The sequence below is a fragment of the Bombyx mori genome, chromosome 28 (assembly GCF_030269925.1).
Source record: "Bombyx mori chromosome 28, ASM3026992v2".
NCBI classification, from domain to species: Eukaryota; Metazoa; Arthropoda; class Insecta; order Lepidoptera; family Bombycidae; genus Bombyx; species Bombyx mori.
The window spans coordinates 8,936,016-8,955,793 of record NC_085134.1 but is presented as its reverse complement, the minus strand read 5'-3'; the positions used below and the strand labels follow the sequence as shown (position 1 = coordinate 8,955,793).

The 19,778-nt window shown below is 40.0% G+C and overlaps 2 protein-coding genes across 4 annotated transcripts; both read left to right on the top strand.

The window, feature by feature from the left end:
* The first annotated feature begins 2,496 nt into the window (after nt 1-2,496).
* On the top strand, nt 2,497-8,509 carry UGT33N1 (UDP-glycosyltransferase UGT33N1). Its single transcript, NM_001257030.1, is given in 4 exon segments — nt 2,497-3,321; nt 5,516-5,738; nt 6,827-7,046; nt 8,227-8,509. Coding segments are annotated over 4 exon segments (1,551 nt in total).
* Nucleotides 8,510-9,469: 960 nt separating this feature from the next.
* Nucleotides 9,470-18,463, top strand: UGT33K1 (UDP-glycosyltransferase UGT33K1). 3 transcript variants are annotated; one of them, XM_062676697.1, is made up of 5 exons: nt 9,470-9,690; nt 10,893-13,311; nt 15,745-15,967; nt 17,347-17,566; nt 18,176-18,463. In XM_062676697.1, the coding sequence occupies exons 2-5, from the start codon at nt 12,478-12,480 to the stop codon at nt 18,456-18,458; spliced, it is 1,560 nt and encodes a 519-aa protein (XP_062532681.1). In that variant the 5' UTR covers nt 9,470-9,690; nt 10,893-12,477; the 3' UTR covers nt 18,459-18,463. The 3 variants fall into 3 exon arrangements, with proteins under 3 accessions (XP_062532681.1, XP_062532682.1, NP_001243958.1); XM_062676698.1 differs by lacking the exon at nt 9,470-9,690 and having other exon boundaries at nt 9,717-10,993; nt 12,269-13,311; NM_001257029.1 differs by lacking the exon at nt 9,470-9,690 and having other exon boundaries at nt 12,478-13,311; nt 18,176-18,458.
* The last annotated feature ends 1,315 nt before the right edge of the window (nt 18,464-19,778 follow it).

Here is a 19,778-nt window from a genome sequence, read left to right as displayed (position 1 = left end):
GGAGAGAGAGGGAGAAAGAGTATTCTTTATTGTACACCAAAAAACAATAAAAAATGCGAAACATTAAATACCAAAAAAGGTACAATTGGCGGTCTTATCGCTAAGGGCGATCTCTTCTAGACAACCATCAGGTGGTCAAGAATCATTAGGAAACAAATTACACGCGGTATACCAATCATTTGAAATATACATACATACACAAATACCATGTTTTTTTTAATATATTATTATTAATAGACGTAATTACTCTAGTCTTTTTAGTCTTAGACTTAAAGGAGAAACTTCTTAGTGTGGCCACAAAGCATTCTTGTTTTTTTGCCTGCCTATCTGTCAGTAGAACCGATCTCACAGGGTTCAGCCTGAAAGAATTTACCTTATGCCTTGCCTTAGGGACGCAGTAATTCCTTGTGATTTAATTTTATATCCTACAACTAAAACTTCGTTCTCCACTTTACGCTAGAAGGGCAGTGAGCTGATCTGCCAATTCAATGGAAAAATCCATATATAATATATAAAAATGAATTGCTGTTCGTTAGTCTCGCTAAAACTCAAGAGCGGCTGTTTTCCCTATGATGTGTCCCCCGTCGGACGGATTCATTTTGTTTGTGTTAAGTTTATTTTATACAAAAGTTTAGGTCTTTTAATAATAATAATAATCAGCTAGTAATAATAATGAACAGCTGATGGTGACAGGAAAGGTAGATGGCAAACGTCCCAGAGGACGCAGTCCCACGAGATGGTCGGACCAAATACGATCTTCTCTGAGCATCAATTTCCATAATGCCCTTCATGAAGCAAAGGATCGCGGCAGATGGAGGGAAGTCGTATGGGAGAAACTGATGAAGCGGGGGAGTCTCGACCCTCAGTAAGGAGGAAAACGACGCGAGGAGGAATAATAATAGTTTAGTTCGATGACCTCGCTGATATCTTAGGATTAATATACAAACAGACAGTTATCGTGTTAGGACATTCTATCTCAGACCTTTGAGTATCTGACTCTGCGCAAATACGTATTTGAATATAAAGCTATATATAAGTACTAGTATACAATGCTTAAACACGTTCTTTGTAATTTGCAAAGGCTATCCACGGTTTAATACCGTCCCGAGGAAGTTTCCGCCCAAGTGCCGAGTTATCTGGAGATCAGCCAAGAATTATTACATAAGTCCCGGGATGTTTTATTAGTGCCGTTCCGGTAATAGCGCCGCACCGAAAATATTTTCGGCAAATTGTCATATTCGCGTTAATCTAAATTAAGGTTTAATTTCTTAGCTTCGTAACTTTCTTGGGGAATTGATTTACATGTAGGTACATAGTTCGAAGTTCTAAGAGCGTTATTTGTTCTACTGTTTTTTTTTCAATAGCTCGTTGAAAATGGAAAGAAATGTCGAGAAAAGACTTATTCAAATTCGTTGTGATAGTCAAAATAAATGAGCATTTGGGAAACAAAAGTTCATTAAACTGGTGGTAAGACCTCTTGTGAATCCGCACGGGTAGGTACCACCACATCGCCTATTTCTGCCGTGAAGCAGTAATGCGTTTCGGCTTGAAGGGTGGGGCAGCCGTTGTAACTATACTGAGAACTTAGAACTTATATCTCAAGGTGGGCGGTGCATTTACGTTGTAAATATCTATGGGCCCCAGTAACTACTTAACACCAGGTGGGCTGTGAGCTCGTACACCCATCTAATCAATAAAAAAAGCACATAAAGGGGAAGCAAATTAAATAAATATACATTGCAGAGTCCTAAGCCTGGATGTCCTCCTCTTTTGTGCTTTGCCAAGTTTAGGTTTTGCTTCTGTGTTTTGGGCGTTGGAAATACATACGAGGAAAATGTCCACACAATACTACAAATTAGACTATTATATCTAACATCTGATACCGCATTATACATAGTATTTTATTTGGCTTTCAAAAGCCGTATACATGTTCTAAATTACTATTTCGGTTTAATTTAGCGTTAAGTAATTTTTGTCTTCATTAAATTATTCGCGACAAATTATCTGCGATTACCGAAATTTAGATTAATTTTTTTTCTGTTATCTTTTAACTTTTTTCTTGAAAATTTGTGGAAAAAATTACTAATAAAAACAAAGTTAATACTAATAATAACACTCAAGGTTACGTATAGATATAACCCAAAAAAGGAATTGGTTGTTATACAAAGAAAAAAAAAAAATTAATGCCATGTCTTTGCCAATGTCTTTGCCTATTTATAGATATTTAAAATAGATTCTATTTAGTACACACCGTCCAATAAAATTTATAGATAACCAATATATTTTAATTACAATTCTAATTATTCAACTGTCGATTGTTCAAGAATAAAAACAATAGAAATTATGGAAATTTATTCTATAAATAACTATCATAATTCACGATCAGTTCTAGATGTATGATATACGATAATTAGCAAGAATAAATCGACTATGATTATAAATATAAAACAGGGAGTGAATCTGTTAGTGATTTTATTGTCTGGAAGTTGGCTAAAGATGCCAAAACACATCGTTGTTGGATTCATGCTCAGTTTGTCTGTAGTGGATTGCGCAAACATTTTGGCCTTTTTTCCAACACCCTGAATAAGTCATCAGGTTGTCTTCCGTCCTATAACACAGGGACTAGCCAAACGTGGACATGAGGTTGTAGTCGTGACCACAGACCCAGCGTTTCCAAAAGGACAGGCACCAACAAACCTCACTGAAATAGACGTTCACGATATCTCCTACCACCTCATGAGAGAGGTTTTCGTAACAAACTCTTCGGGATACAAGAGCGGTGCCTTCGATAAAGTAAAAGCAACCTTTGAGAGGCTAATAGTCATATTTGAAAAGCAGATACAATTTGAAGAAGTGAAAAACATACTAAGGGATAAAACAAAGAAATTTGATTTGTTGATATTAGAAGCTTGTGTCAAACCAGCTTTAGTACTTTCTCACGTTTATAAAGCTCCAGTGATTTTAGTAAGCTCGCTAGGGCCTATTTATGGTAACTTGGAGAATCTGGCGGGACCTGTACATCCTTTGTTGTACCCGGGACCTTTCAGCGATAGAAGCTACAACTACACTCTCTGGGATAAAATTACAGAGCTGTGGAATCATTGGAAATACCAAAATATGCTGGATGACATGCAAGATGCTGATAACGAAATGATTCGGCGGAATTTTGGACCTAATGTACCAGATATTAGGGAACTAGGAAAGAATGTAGATATGTTTTTCGTGAATTTGCATCCGCTATGGGATAATAACAGGCCAGTACCACCGAACGTTGTTTACATTGGTGGTATACATCAAACGCCCGATAAAGAATTACCGAAAGTAAGTTTTTTTTTTTTATTGCCTAGATGTGTGGACGAGCTCACGGCCCACCTGGTGTTAAGTGGTTACTAGAACCCATAGACATCTACAACGTAAATGCGCCTTGAGATATAAGTTCTAAGGTCTCAGTATAGTTACAACGGCTGCCCCACCCTTCAAACCGAAACGCATTACTGCTTCACGGCAGAAATAGGCAGGGCGGTGGTACCTACCCGTGCGGACTCACAAGAGGTCCTACCACCAGTAAATACTGAAAAACTATTAGATGAAACGGTTTCTGAATTTGTCTCGAGTGATACAACTATGCCGTGCCTAAAACTCCTGTATAAAATTTATTTTAGATTAATATCCACTCTACACTTGTCCGTAAGCTACTTATATACAACATGTAACATATTTAACGCACACCCTCAAACACCCCAATTAGACTTTAATAGTATAAACGCTATGCATACACCAAATATTATTTATATGTGCGTTAACATTGATTATTTGTGAAATTAGTTATTCCCATTTCGTGAAAATAAAATGGTCACCGATTCACACTCCGCTGCGCACGCACACACAGACACCTACTCGCCGCGCCGCCGCGCCGCTTTTTCAATGCACTTTAATGACCGTTTTCGTATTTGTTGTTTTATTTTAGATAATACTGCAATGTCACTTTTCACTTTATCAAAGGCGGTTATTATCTTATTCTTTAGTTCTTCGGCACTTATTGTCTGTGTGTTATAAACTAGCGATTTAATTCGCCCCAACAAAAAAAGTCGAGAGGCGTCAAATCAGCTGATCTAGGAGGTCACTGACCGAAAAGACATAGCGAAATACGGGAGATATTTTATTTGCACTATCACTTGACCTCTTATCGATAAGGTGGACGCGGCGTGACTGACTTGTCAAAAATATTTTGTTGACTTCGTTGTTTAGATTTTTCTTTGATCACTGCCGACGCAACCGCGTCGCCGCGAACATCGGGATTAGCCTGCCGTTTATTGTAAGAATAATAAGCCGACGAAAGAAAGGGATAGTAATTATTTTTGTATTACGTGGTTTTCTTTTATGTACTGTAGTGTTGCTGTGTGCCGGCGGTCGCTGTTGGTATTGTGTGCGTAGGTATTTTATTTTGTAATAGACTATTAGCCTTGAAATAAGTATCAGATTTATTTCATTAAATAATATATTTTTTTACTAATTAGATATTTCATTTTAAAAAGTCTTAATACCCTGACTTACGTTCCATTTTCGTTTCTATGAACTGTTTAGCTAGCTGTGTAGGGTTACTGTAATTTACTTAGTTTTAACTAAATTTTAGAAAAAAAATTTGGTACATAAAAACAATCAAAATCGATCCAGATTCCGATTCTGAACAAATTACTTTCAGGGTGTGCGTTAATTATGTTACATGTTGTATAGCTACTTATATATACTTTATAATATAGGTATTTCTCCATTTAATTTTTTTAGACGGGTTGCGTGTAAGCTGTGGTGTCTACGGACTCGGCTAGTGACTTTGTATCAAGCAGCAGAGTTGGATGCAGAATACTCCCGATAAAGTAAACTGGTGGTAGAGCCTCTTGTGAGTTGGGTAGGTACCATCACCCTGCCTATTTCTGCCGTGAAGCAGTAATACGTTTCGGTTTGAAGGGCGGAGCAGCCGTTGTAACTATACTGAGACCTTAGAACTCATATCTCGAGGTTGGTGGCGACATTTACGAACCCATCTATGCAATAAAAAAGATGTGTGGTGTCGTGGGACACCGGATAGGAACGACTTTCCTTATTATAAAAATAATAATTTTAAGTTTTATTCGAGGTATAAAGAAAATAATTATTCGGGTATACATTTTTTTATTGATAAAAAAAAACTACTTTACAAAGTTATCAATTTTATTTTATTCACAATGACTTATAAAAATCTATATAACAAAAAAATATGTTATTTTTTGTAGATTATTACAAAGTTAAGTCGTACACTGTGTGCATCACTAATAAAAATCTTACGTTACGGACGCTTTTTCCCGGTTAGTGTACCGCATCGTCCCATAAGGAACTTCGTTCCAAAAATATATAAAAAATTGTTACAAGCAACACGAGATCAAGCCGCGAAAGAACCTTTGATTAAGGAATTAAATAAAACATCGGCAGGAACATGATTGTGATAACCGTTAATGCTAAAGCAGCTTTCATATTTCAGGATCTAAAATCGTACTTGGATTCGTCAAGGAACGGCATTATTTATGTTAGTTTTGGCTCGAACGTCGAACCTTCCATGTTCCCTCGGCACGTTTTCGATACCATCCGTAACGTCCTATCGAAATTACCGTATGACGTTTTATGGAAAATGGATTTAGATAAATTACCAGGGAAAGCAGAAAATATTAAAATTGGAAAATGGTTTCCCCAATCCGACCTTTTGAGTGAGTATCAAAACGGAATGGGGTTTATATTTGAGTGAAAAAATACGTGTGTGACGCAATATTGTAGCACTCTCGTAAGTAAGTAGTACCATGTATAGACATAGTGCTTTAGAAAGCTTAATATCGACCACCTCCATAAACTTGCCATGGATCTTCATTCTAAAAATCTTTTCATTTTATTACTCACACACGTAAACAAGAAATTCTGGTGTTAGATTTGAGGTCTGTGTTTGAATTGTATAGTTGTTACGCAAATTACAACTTTTTTCGGATTTCATTTTTGGTATACAATGTTATTCCTTCTTCTAGTTATTTGTGAATATAAATCAAGTACGTATTGCATTAGCAAAAATTATTACCTGCCTGCGGGGCTTTTACACTAGCATACACACATTCGAGTGCACCAGGCGTCTTATTCTCTAGGCCACGACGACTTTCAGTAAAGTTTTCTATTTCTGGAATAAAAATAGCTTTCCTCATTGCGTTTTCTACTGAATAGGCCTTATTCGAGAAGTAACAATTATCAAATAATGTTAACATTACTTGACCTGTAATGCCCTAGCCCTTAAAATTTTGTAAGCAATCGGTTATCGAAATTACAAATATATGCATTTGACGGGTACTAAGTATATGTACTACTATTTTAAATTGTAATGAATTTGCAATATTTGAGTGGTGTTTGAAGTCTGAAGATCACGTGTTGACTGAAGACTGCAAAATGCAAATGAAATGATGAAACTGCGGTAGGCGGCGGCTTGGCTCTGCCCCTGGCATTGCTGAAGTCCATGGGCGACGGTAACCACTCACCATCAGGTGGGTCGTAAGCTCGTCTGCCTACAAAGGCAATAAAAAAAAAGTTTAATGATTTTAGCATATTAAAAATAAGGCCCGAATCTGTAGGCTTATATCTGTCGTGAAGCAATCATACAATTTGGTTTGATGGAGATGTCCCTATCAAACAAGAAAATTGTGACATCGACTTTATATTTCAAGTTGACGTCTTAAGTGGACCATGAACTAACCTGCCAAACTAGAATAAGGAACCACAAAAAGGCTACTGAAGTATTAACGATAGCAATCCATTTCAGAGCATCCAAAAGTCAAGCTATTTATAACTCAAGGTGGCTTGCAATCCACCGACGAATCGATCGTGGCTGGTGTTCCCTTTGTGGGTATACCTATGGTCTCCGACCAGTGGTTCAATACAGATCAGTACGTTAAGCACCAGATCGGCGTTAAGTTGTACATGGAAACAATTGATGAGGAAAAGCTCACGGACGCCATTACAACCGTACTTGAAGACGACCGGTAAATTCTAACATCATTGATGTAGGACCTTAATGAGCGGATTTTAGCGGTAGGCAGCGCCTTGGCTCTGCCCCTGGCATTGCTGAAGTCCATGGGCGACGGTAACCACTCACCATCAGGTGGACCGTATGCTCGTCTGCCTACAAGGGCAATAAAAAAGAGCAGTGTTAAAAGGAAATACGTACTTAAGAAATGTTAACGATTGACTTCCATGGTGAAGGGATAACATCGTGTAATAAAAATGAAACCCGCAAAATTATAATTTGTGTAATTACTGGTGATAGGATTTCTTGTGAGTCCGCACGGGTAGGTACCACCACCCCACCTATTTCTGCCGTGAAGCAGTTAATGCGTTTCGGCTTAAAGAGTGGAGCAGCCGTTGTAACTATACTGAGACCTTAGAACTTATATCTCAAGGTGGGTGGCGTATTTACAGTGTACATGTCTATGGACTTCGGTATCCATTTAAGACCAGGTGGGCTGTGAGCTCGTCCAACCTAGGCAATAAAAAAGTGGTATATTTTACGCCCGTTTGGTCTTGATTGCCATGTGACCTCAATAGAGACAAAGATATCAGCTACTTCTATTACTACCATAGACATTACAATGTGAATGCGACCTCTCATCTTGGACAAAGGGCATGCAGCACCATTTTATTGCGCAATATCCTTCTCGTTCTACATACGAGAAGGCATGTCTAGGCTACTTCGCGGCAGAAATGGATAGAATGGTGTAGCTACTCATCATTTACTCATGAGTGCTGACAGTACGGTCTTTAGTGAAAAACAACCAACAATGACAAAATATTGATGCAAAAGATTAATGGAAAATATTCTCTAAAAAAAGTCAATGGTTTCTCCCTAAAATATACGTTTATATGAATAACAGTATAACATACTAGCTGTACCCGTCCGCTTCGCTGGGCATTTAAAATTAACATTATTATTTCTCACCCCCACAAAGATTCTCATCATTAACGACCCCGCAACTGGTGTAGGGAGTCCAGCACTCATATAAATATTAGCCTATCCATTAAGTACATGTATTTTCTGCACGGATACCAAGTTTCAAGTCAATCGGATGCAAGGTTCAGTAGTTATAACGGAACATCCGTAAAAACCGCTGTAGATTTATATATTAGTATAGATAAATAAAAACTATTGATGTTGTTATTTTCTAGATATCGTCAGAATATAGTTCGTTTTCGTTCTCTGGTGTACGACCAGCCCCAGAGCCCCCTAGATCGAGCCGTGTGGTGGACGGAGCATGTCCTGCGTCACGGAGGGGCAAGGCATCTCCGATCAGCGGGAGCCACCCTGACCTGGTCAGAATACCTAGAGATACCGTTAATTATGAAAATTCTATCAATAATTTTCCTATTTTCATTTGCGTCACATTATACAATAATGAAACTCTACAAATTACATTTTAATGTATGTAAACCTAAATTAAAAAAGATGTAAATTTCATGTAAAAGATGTGAATTAAATGGGTTTTCTTTCTGATATAGTTTTGGTCGTCAGTTTAATTAATGACCTAATTTACTGGTGGTCGGACCTCTTGTGAGTCCGCATCGGTAGGTACCACCACCCTGCCCTTCTGCCGTGAAGCAGTAATGCGTTTCGGTTTGAAGGGTGGGGCAGCCGTTGTAACTGTACTGAGACCTTAGAACTTATATCTGAAGGTGGGTGGCGCATTTACGTTGTAGATGTCTATGGGCTCCATCTTAACATCAGGTGGGCTGTGAGCTCGTCCACTCACCTAAGCAATAAAAATAATAATAAAATAATCGCCTGTTCAATAGCTGTACACAATAGAGGTCGTCCTTTGACCGCGATATAATCGTTGAGCGCTCTGTTGACAATCTTCAGTGCATACGCATTCACCAACTGCTTGGACGTCATTTTTTTTTATTGCTTAGATGGATGCAATAAAAAAAAGATGGACGAGCTTACAGCCCACCTGATGTTAAGTGGTTACTGGAGCCCATAGACATCTACAACGTAGACGCGCCACCCACCTTGAGATACAAGTTCTAAAGTCTCAGTATAGTTACAACGGCTACCCCACCCTTCAAACCGAAACGCATTACTGCTTCACGGCAGAAATAGGCAGGGCGGTGGTACCTACCCGTGCGGACTCACAAGAGGTCCTACCACCAGTAATTACGCAAATTATAATTTTGCGGGTTTCATTTTTATTACACGATGTTATTCCTTCACCGTGGAAATCAATCGTGAACATTTGTTGAGTACGTATTTCATTAGAAAAATTGGTACCCGCCTGCGGGATTCGAACACCGATGCATCGCTCAACACGAATGCACCGGACGTCTTATCCGTTAGGCCACGACGACTTCAAATTGCATTTGCACGATATCAGTCCGTGAATGCACGTGTCGCATACTATTCCCCGTTTCTTTCGTCAGTAGTACTTGTTTCCAGTGGAAGTTAATTTTTAACGTAACCTTTCATAAGATCTTTACGAACTAAACGGGAGTACAATATTTAAATTCAATTCAAAAATTTCCATGTGCTAGAAACAGTGCAGTGCAGTGTTAGAAACTGAATTGAAATTAATTTTGATGTTCCTTCAATGTTCGTATTGAGTTATCGAACGCTTTCGTAAATAAAAAAAATTGTTGGTAAGTCAAAATAAATAACACTTAATTATTCAATACGACTTATAAATTTCGTTCATTGCACTTCATGGGAATCTAAAATGTTTATCCTTATCTAAAAAAGAAAAAGGTTCGATTTTCTTCAACACATACTGTTCACGCGCATGCCACGTGATGACGAGGAGAGGAGGAAGGGGCGAGGCTTTGGTTGGGAAAAGAAGAAAAAGGTTCGATTTCCCTCAGCACATACTGTTCACATGCATGCCACGTGATGACGAGGAGAGGAGGAAGGGGCGAGGCTGTGGTTGGGAAAAGAAGAAAAAGTTTCGATTTCCCTCAACACATACTGTTCACGTGCATGCCACGTGATCACGAGGAGAAAAGGAAGGAGACGAGGCTGTGGTTGGGATCGCGGAGGGGGATTCTGGGCACCCACACCCCTGTTGTTCTGGTTTCGGCCTCCACGTCGTACCACCCCCGCGGATGGGATAGGAGCGAAGGTCGGTCGGGCGGCCCGATCCCGCGGGCTGATTAATGTGTCGTTTCTCGAAGATTCTGCATGCCAGTGAACTTTTTTTATTTATTGCATATATGGTTGGATGAGCTTACAGCCCATCTGATGTTAAGTGGTTACTGGAACCCATAGACATCTACAACGTAAATGCGCCACCCACCTTGAGATATAAGTTCTAAGGTCTCAGTATAGTTACAACGGCTGCCCCGCCCTTCAAACCGAAACGCATTACTGCTTCACGGCAGAAATAGGCGGGGCGGTGGTACCTACCCGCGCGGACTCACAAGACATTTGTTGAGTACGTATTTCATTAGAAAATATGGTACCCGCCAGCGAGATTCGAACACCGGTGCATCGCTCAACACGTATGCACCGGACGTCTTACTTATCCTTGAGGCCGCGACGACTTTAAAAAAAAAACCTTGCAAACCTTGTCTTCGAACAATAGACAAGGTCGCACAGTCACGACATGCAGTGTCAGTTTAAAATCAGATTCTCCACACTGCGCCACGTAGAAAGGCTAGATGGAGTTAATTAAAAAAAAAAATTGACATTAAATTTTCTGGCGTTATAATAGTACAAAAGTTTAAATAATTTGTTATCCATTAGTTCGTCGTGAAATGTCTTATGTGCTCTTCCTCATACTGTGGAACTGCATTGTTTTGTGTTTGTATTTATTTACGATCAGCTGATGAAGAAGGTAATATTTTAGTGCGACTGCTGTGTGCGAAGGCGAGAGTGGAGCCAATAGCGATGACTATCCCTCGTCTCGAGCTCAGCTTAGCATTGCTCGGGGCTCGACTGTCAGCAAAGGTAATTAAATCTGTTTCGCTTATTGACGTGACAACGTCTTATAATTCGATGGAGCCGGCTGCACGCACGAAAAAACATGACTCATGCGGCGTTACCTCGCTCTGAGGCGTTCCATTTAAAGCTTGAAGTGCAAGCGAGAGCGCGCAACGAGCGACAAAGAGGCACAATCGGCCTCCGCGTTCAGCAGCGTTCGACATCTATCTCTCTCCTACTTGAGTGAGCGATGCATCCGCGTGGACAGCTGCTATACAATAATACATTTACATGTTTTCGTCAAGTATGAAGTTCAGTGAAAAGTGAATGTGGTGTCAATTGTCCATACAAAATAGCTATCAAACAAATAAAATTAAAATTTTGTTTTGAAAAATGAAATTTCATTCCATCAGTATTTTCTTATGACGTTGTCACGTTCAACTATCGTCAGTAAGCCGACTTTACAGACAACCGATCTTTTTATTACTAGGAAGATCACGTGGACTGATTCAACCATCGTGTTGGGCTGGATAAAGGGCTCAACCGAAGGTACTGAAAACCTTTGTTGCCAATCGAGTCTTTGAGGTCAATGAACTCACATAGGGCTTTTCATGGAGGCACGTTCCCACTGATCTCAACCCTGCAGATCTTGCTTCTAGAGGAGTGGACCTACAGCGTCTGCAGGCTGAGCCCTTGTGGTGGGAAGGACCTTCTTTTCTCAGGAAGGACTCGTCTGGCTGGCCTCTGCAGCCTAACGCCACTACAGTTGATTTGCCTGAACTGAAAGTTCACAAAACACTAGATAACTTAGCTGAATCGAATAAAGCTCCTTTCATTGATTTTTCTAAGTTATCGAATTTTAATTTTTTAACACGTACAGCTCCGTACGTTTTGCGTTTTATTTACAACTGTAAAAATAAAAAGGAAATTAGATTAGTAGGGAATTTACAAGTGGAGGAACTAAATATATAAATAAAAAAACTCTCACTAAGCTATTCCAAAGTGAATCATTTGAAATGGAGCTTTGCACATAGAGTGAGTCTGGATGTCCAACGAGGTAACGTAGCCAGTATCTTGGGAACTATGCCTCCTTCAAGGGCATTGGAAGATTTGGTCTACTGTGTTAGTTGATTTATGTTAAATTATTTTGATTTGTTATATTATAAAATTATAAATAAGTGCAATAAAGTATGTATCTCCAATGGAGCTACAATCGCTTTCTAATTATAATTCATTGAATTATATTATATAGGAATGGAAAAATCTAAATTTAGTTATAATAAAAAACATCCATCATTTTAGCGCGCCCAGTAAGCGAGCGCACAGCGCCGCCCGGCCCGCCAGAACCAACCGAACTACGACGGCGAATGCGCATGCACGCGCCTCGATCCATTTTCATACAAATTTTAATTCGAATTAACAAAAACCGTTGCAAAGTAATAAAAGTTGTTTAAATTTAAAGTTAATTGTTTAATTAACACATACAAATTGAACAGCAATCGCGCTCAGACATGCCGTTAAAATTATTGATTTTAATCGTTGCGATGTTGATGTGTTGGAAAGTAGAAAGTGCTAGAATTTTAGCTGTCGTCCCTACACCTTCGATCAGCCATCAAGTTGTGTTTCGACCTGTTACTCAAGAGCTGGCCAGAAGAGGACACCAAGTCACTGTCATCACAACTGACCCTGCGTTCCCAAAAGGTCAAACTCCGGACAATTTGACAGAAATCGATCTTCACGATTTGTCATACGGCCTTTGGTCGAGAATGTTCTTGAACATTACTCCGACTATTTCTAAAGTTGGTGCTTATGAAATGATGAAATCAGCCTACGAGTCGTTCAACGTGATATTCGAAAATCAAATGAATAGTGATGAGGTACAAAAAATACTAAACGATAGGAGGAAGGTATTCGATTTGCTGATTGTCGAAGCGTGTGTAAGACCAGCTCTAGTGCTCTCTTATAAATACAAAGTTCCATTAATATTATTCAGCTCGTTTGGCACTGTCCATGGTTCTTTAGAAGCTGTTACAGGACCGTTCCATGCCTTCTTGAATCCGGGCCAAATGCAAAGGAGAGTTCACAAATTGACCACGTGGGAGAAAATTAAAGAGATTTGGGTACAATATAAGTTCCAGAGAGTTTTAAAGGAATTAGAAGAGCCTGAGACGGAAATGGGAAGAAAGCTATTCGGTCCTGAGGTACCGCACATAACCGAGTTGATGAATAACGTGGATCTGTTGTTTTTAAACGTTCACGCTTCGTGGGACAACAATAGATCGGTACCACCGAGTTTAATATATTTGGGAGGTTTACCCCAAAAACCAGGCAAGGAGCTACCAAAGGTCAGAATCTAATTATTTTATTTAAACTACCCTCGAAAATCCCTCAGTGTTGTGATGACGGGAAGGACAGACTTTTCATCACTTTATGTAAGCCTGCATAGGTTCACCTGTCTTACCTTACCACCACTGTCTTATCTGTTTCTACCGCGAAACATAATACGTTCTGGTTTTCTGGAGTGCTCTGAGGAATTGTTCGAGATGATACCAACGTCTCGTTTTTACTATCGCACCGCCATTGGAGTAGAGTTAATCCATACTACCTGGAGCCACTACGTTCATCCACAGTGCGTTTGCAGAGATCTTTTTTGCCACGTACCATGGCTATGGAATGAGCTCCCCTCCACGGTGTTTCCCGAGCGCTATGACATGTCCTTCATTCTTCAAACGAGGCTTGTAGAGAGTATTAAACGGTAGGCAGCGGCTTGGCTCTGCCCCTGACATTGCTGACGTCCATGAGCGACGGTAAATACTCACCATCAGGTGGGCCGTATGCTCGTCTGCCTATGTGGCAATAAAAAAGATAAAAGGTAAGGTAGCCGTGATATGCAACGGAAATTTTGACTTTTCAATTTAGACCAGATACGTCAAAGTGGGCGGCAGCATTCACGATGTCTATAAGCTTCTCATAAATACTTAACATCTAATGGGTCGGGAACTCATTCGCCCCTTCACTTTTGCTAAAAAAAGGAAATCCAAGACTTCACTGGTGGTAGGACCTCTTGTGAGTCCGCACGGGTAGGTACCACCGCCCCGCCTATTTCTGCCGTGAAGCAGTAATGCGTTTCGGTTTGAAGGGTGGGACAGCCGTTGTAACTATACTGAGACCTTAGAACTTATATCTCAAGGTGGGTGACGCATTTACGTTGTAGATGTCTATGGGTTCCAGTAAGCACTTAACACCAGGTGAGCTGTGAGCTCGTTCACATATCTAGGCAATAAAAAAAAAAAGTCATTTGACTCAAACATTACTGGCATTCACGGACATCAATAGCCGCTGTCTATTATTCAGCCTAAATTTATTATGCAGTGAATATCAGTCATGAATATCGGTATTAATATTACGACTGCTTTTGTCTTTATTTTCCGAATGTTTCATCATGTAGTTGACCGTTGCTCAATACTGATTTTCGTGACATTACTGGTCACCGTTCTCATCGCGGTGTCGAAAGCGACGAAGGGCTCGTCGCTAAAATTAACCCACAGACACAGCCCACTGAGTTTCTTGCCGTATTTAGCTTGCGGTAGCGGAACAAATTCGTAACGCTATACTCCGTAAGCTCGTTAACACGCTAGACGAATCTAGCATAACCTTTCGAGGCTATTAGGATAGACAGGCAAAAAGTGAAATTAATATAACTACTATAATTACTATAACGATCCTTAAGTTTTTTTTTTTTTTATTGCCTTTGTAGGCAGACGAGCGTACGGCCCACCTGATGGTAAGTGGTTACCGTCGCCCATGGACTTCAGCAATGCCAGGAGCAGAGCCAAGCCGTTGCCTACTGCTTAATACTCTCCACAAGCCTCGTTTGAAGAAGGACATGTCATAGCGTTCGGGAAACACCGTGGAGGGGAGCTCATTCCATAGCCGGATGGTACGTGGCAAAAAAGACCTCTGGAAACGCACTGTGGATGACCGCAGTGGCTCCAGGTAGTATGGATGAACTCTACTCCGGTGGCGGGCGGTGCGATGGTAAAAACGAGACGTTGGTATCATCTCGAACAATTCCTCAGAGCACTCCCCATGGAACATGCGGTACAAAATACAGAGGGACCCGAAGTCCCTCCGCAGACCCAGAGGCTCCAAGCGATCCGTACTTTATTAAAGCTGCTTTTTTCAATTATCGGATGCTTCTCATTTCTTTTCTAATGTAATTAAGATGTAATATCAAGATTTGAGTGATGCGGGAATCACCTGTTTTTTTTCTTTTTTCCTTACCTATTCGTTGGTAGCTTAAGAGGCGTGAAGGAATAACATCGTGTAATAAAAATGAAACCCGCAAAATTATAATTTGCGTAATTACTGGTGGTAGGACCTCTTGTGAGTCCGCGCGGGTAGGTACCACCGCCCTGCCTATTTCTGCCGTGAAGCAGTAATGCGTTTCGGTTTGAAGGGTGGGGTAGCCGTTGTAACTATACTTGAGACCTTAGAACTTGTATCTCAAGGTGGGTGGCGCATTTACGTCGTAGATGTCTATGGGGTCCAGTAACCCCTGGGCCTGTGGTGGGCTGTGAGCTCGTTCACCCATCTAAGCAATAAATAAAAAAGAACCACCACCCGATCGGAATCGCGACCCACTGAGAAGATCCGGAGAGAAACTCAGTGGACTATGTGTATGGGATTCACCTTGCGATACATAACTGTTCTGTTGGTTCATCCAGCTGTAAGCCAATCTCCAGCGCTCGAATGACACTCGGTTTGTCTTTTTCCAGACCCTCAAATCCTATATGGACTCATCACGAAAAGGTATCATTTACATCAGTTTTGGTACGAACGTTTTGACCTCTCTGTTGCCCAAGGACAAAGTGAACGTTCTGTTTAGAGCAATCTCAGTTTTACCACACAACGTTATTTTGAAGTGGGACGCGGACAAAATGCCCGGACTTCCCGAGAACGTTTTAATGGGAAAATGGTTCCCGCAATCCGATTTATTAAGTAAGTATACACACACATTCAGGAGGCCGAACGTGTGTGATGGTCGCACGTTACGCAAGCGTGGTCTGAAATGATTTGTACTTTAAGCGTGTTGGAAGGTCCGACAAGTAGGCACTACAATTCTGCCGTGAAGCAGTAATGCGTTTCGGTTTGAAGGGTGGGGCAGCCGTTGTAACTATACTGAGACTTATATCTTAGAACTTATATCTCAAGGTGGGTGGCGCATTTATGTTTTAGATGTCTATGGGCTCCAGTAACCACTTAACACCAGGTGGGCTATGAGCTCGTCCACCCATCTAAGCAATAAAAAAAATCCTGTCACGGTGTTTGCTACACGTCTTCCAAAACATACCCGTTGTTAAAGAAGACCTTACAGACTTCAAGCTTAGTTATTCTTCTGGTATTAGCTAACGTCCTTAAAATACGCGAGCAAATGACCATCAAACGGACCTTACCCTCGTCCATTTTCAAAGAAATTTCCCGAGGCCTTAAAAAGAATTGGTTATACAATTAGTTTTACAAACGCACATAAAAAAATATTTTCATTTTCTAAAATCAGTTATTATTGCAAGTCCAATTCAACATTACAGTCAGTGTGTGGAAAAAAGAGGTTCTTAAAACTCCATTAGACGAAAATTTCAATTTTTAATTTACGCATGAATGAAATAGCGCCCTACGATTTGTAGTACATATAAATTCGTCGAAAATAAATACAGAATAGTATTTCTTTCAGTTGAGAATAACAACAGGGTTTGAACGTTATTTTTTTAGCTGCAATTAGACTAGTTAATGGCTCGTTTGGTTTTAAATGATTACTCGAGCTCATGAATATCATCATTAATGCCTTTTTTTATTGCTTAGACGGGTGGACGAGCTCAAGCCTAAAGTGGTCACTGGAGCCCATAGACATCTACAACGTAAATGCGCCACACACCTTGAGATATAAGTTCTAAGGTCCCATTATAGTTACAACGGCTGCCTCACACTTCAAACCAAAACACATTACAGCTTCACAGCAGAAATAGGCGGGGTGGTGGTACCTACCCGTACGAACACACAAGACGTCCTACCATCAGTAAAAGTACTACAATTCTTTCAATAATTGCTTCCAGATATTTTTATACCCATATAAGATCGTAGTCTCGATTTCACTGTTTAAGTCTGTACCCACCTTCGAACAGAAACTTTTGTTTCGTGGCAAAAATAGAAAGATTTTTGATATCCAAAACAATAAAGGTGACCTTCAATCAGTATCCAAAACCACATAAAATTGACTCTTAACCCTCATTCAGTCTTCAGCTACGACCTGTTACACTGATTTCGCCTGCAAACGATGGAAATTTTTGATGGAAGGTTTCTGATTGAAATTCGAATTTCAGAGCATCGAAATGTTAAATTATTCATAACCCAGGGAGGTCTCCAATCGACCGATGAATCCATAACAGCTGGAGTGCCGCTAATAGGCATACCGATGATAGGAGACCAGTGGTACAACGTTGAACAGTATGTCAAGTTTGGCATCGGCGTGGGCTTAGACCTGGAGTCCTTGACTAAGGCGGACCTGCTAGAAGCGATTCACAAAGTCATTGGTGATGAAAGGTAAGCTTCAATTGCAGTGTTAGTATCAAATTTAAACATCAGAAAGTCGTAACGTTGTAATGGGTTCAGCATACATCAAAAAGACCACCGCGTGAATTGCAAAAGGAAAAAACATCACCCTTATCATTTAGCTATCTATATTACCCGGTGTTCAAGCGTCTAGTGAATCTGCACGGGTAGGTACTACCGGCCTACCTATTTCTACCGTGAAGCACTAATGCGTCTCGGTTTGAAGGACGGGGCAGGCGTTATAGTGTGAAAACTGAGACCTTTGAACTCAGTGTCTATGTGGCATTTAGATTGTAGATGTCTATGGGATCCGGTAACCACTTAACCCCAGCTGGGCCTTGAGATCGTTCATCCACCTGAGCAATATAAAGGAAGGCAGAAGTTCAATACGCTGGTCGGACCAAATACGCGCCATTCTCAACACTTCTATCCACGTTGCTATCCACCCAGCCGAGAGTAGGCAGGAGTAGCGCAAGATAATCCAGGAGAAAGTTATTAAAGGAGGCCATAACCATGAGCATTCAGGATTATCCTCTCAAGAAGGAGGAGAAAATTGTATGGTTTACTTTAAAATATACTCGGTTAAAATATATTTTTCAGCTACCGTCAAAACATAGCTTGTCTCCGGCGCCAGATGTACGACCAGCCCCAGAGCTCGTTGGAGCGCGCCGTGTGGTGGACTGAGTACGTGCTGCGTCACGGAGGAGCCAAGCATCTCCGTTCGCCAGCAGCCAATATGAGCTTGACCCAATACTTGGAGCTAGACCTATTATCCCTATTATTACTTCTAGTCTGTATCATCCTATTTGTAATCGGTTTAACAGTTTACAACATTGGGAACTTTTTAAGGATTACACAAAAAAATAAAATAAAAAGATATTGAACAATTTTCGTTCTTATCAATTAAGAAATCCTACGTGACTTGGCGACGGTGAGCACTCATAATCGTGTATGCTGATCCGCTTTCAAAGCAATATAAAAATGAAAGCATTATAAGCTACTTAAACGTATATGAATGCGAAAAATGTTATATTAAACAAGGACTTGGTTAATGACGAAGAGGTTACATTAGACGATACCATCGCTAACACAGTATTTAAAAAACACGAAATTGTCCACAAAGTGCAATTCTCTAAGTTGCAGCCAATTTTTATTTATTGCTTCGATGGAGGACGACCTCGCGACATGGTGTTAAATAGTTACCGGAGCCCAAAGACAACGAAAATGCTGCCACCTATCTTGAGATATGTGGTCTCAGTACAGATACAACGGCTGCCCCACCCTTCAAACCAAAACGCTTCACGGAAGAAATAGGCAGAGTGGTGGTACCTACCCGTGCAGACTCTCAGGATGCCCTGCCACCAGTTTTACCGTTAATTACTTTATCCTTACTATTAGATAAGTCAAAGGTAAGGTTTTCACTGCGATACTGCTCAAGACTGTTCACTCAAGATATGAATGAATCAATCTCAATTCCTAAGAAATTTTGCAAACTTGACTTAAAAAAAGAAAGCACGGTAATCTCCACGATTACTCCATGCGTGGATAGGAACTCCGATAACTAAGACCTTAAAAAAAAAAAAAACGGTCACAAATTTCAATATTATTTTTATGTACCGTCATACACGAAATACACCATAACAACGGTATGAACCAGATTTTGTTGTTGACAGTTGTTTTAATATATAAAAAAAAACTTTTGATAACATTTTAAAATCAATAACCTATCAAACTTTTTCAGCAGAAAGGCGCGCTGATAGTAAATCTACACAGAATCCGTTCAAAATACAAAGGGTTGATTAATCAGGGAAAAACTTGTGACAGTCTATTATTATTACAGTACCACTAAAATGCTTTCACCCATCAAGATAATTTTATAACTGGATTCAGAACTTGAATCAGCGTTTGATCGTTAGAGAGAGGAAAGCTTCTTGGCGCTTTTCATCCATTCAAAGGATCCGGCGAAAGCTCCCTAATAGTTTTCTAATGGTAATGAAGCATTGTCAGCATATGAACTTTTGTTAATGACATTTTAATCGAGTTCTAACTTGCTAAGCTTTATATATTAATCCAGTAATACGGATTTGATAATGTAAGGAATTATTTGGAAGGAAGGATTTGTCAAATGGAAATTTAAAAATGATATTAAATATTTAGCTATAAATGGATAGTGCAATGCAAAACTTTAGAGAGTATTTCGTCA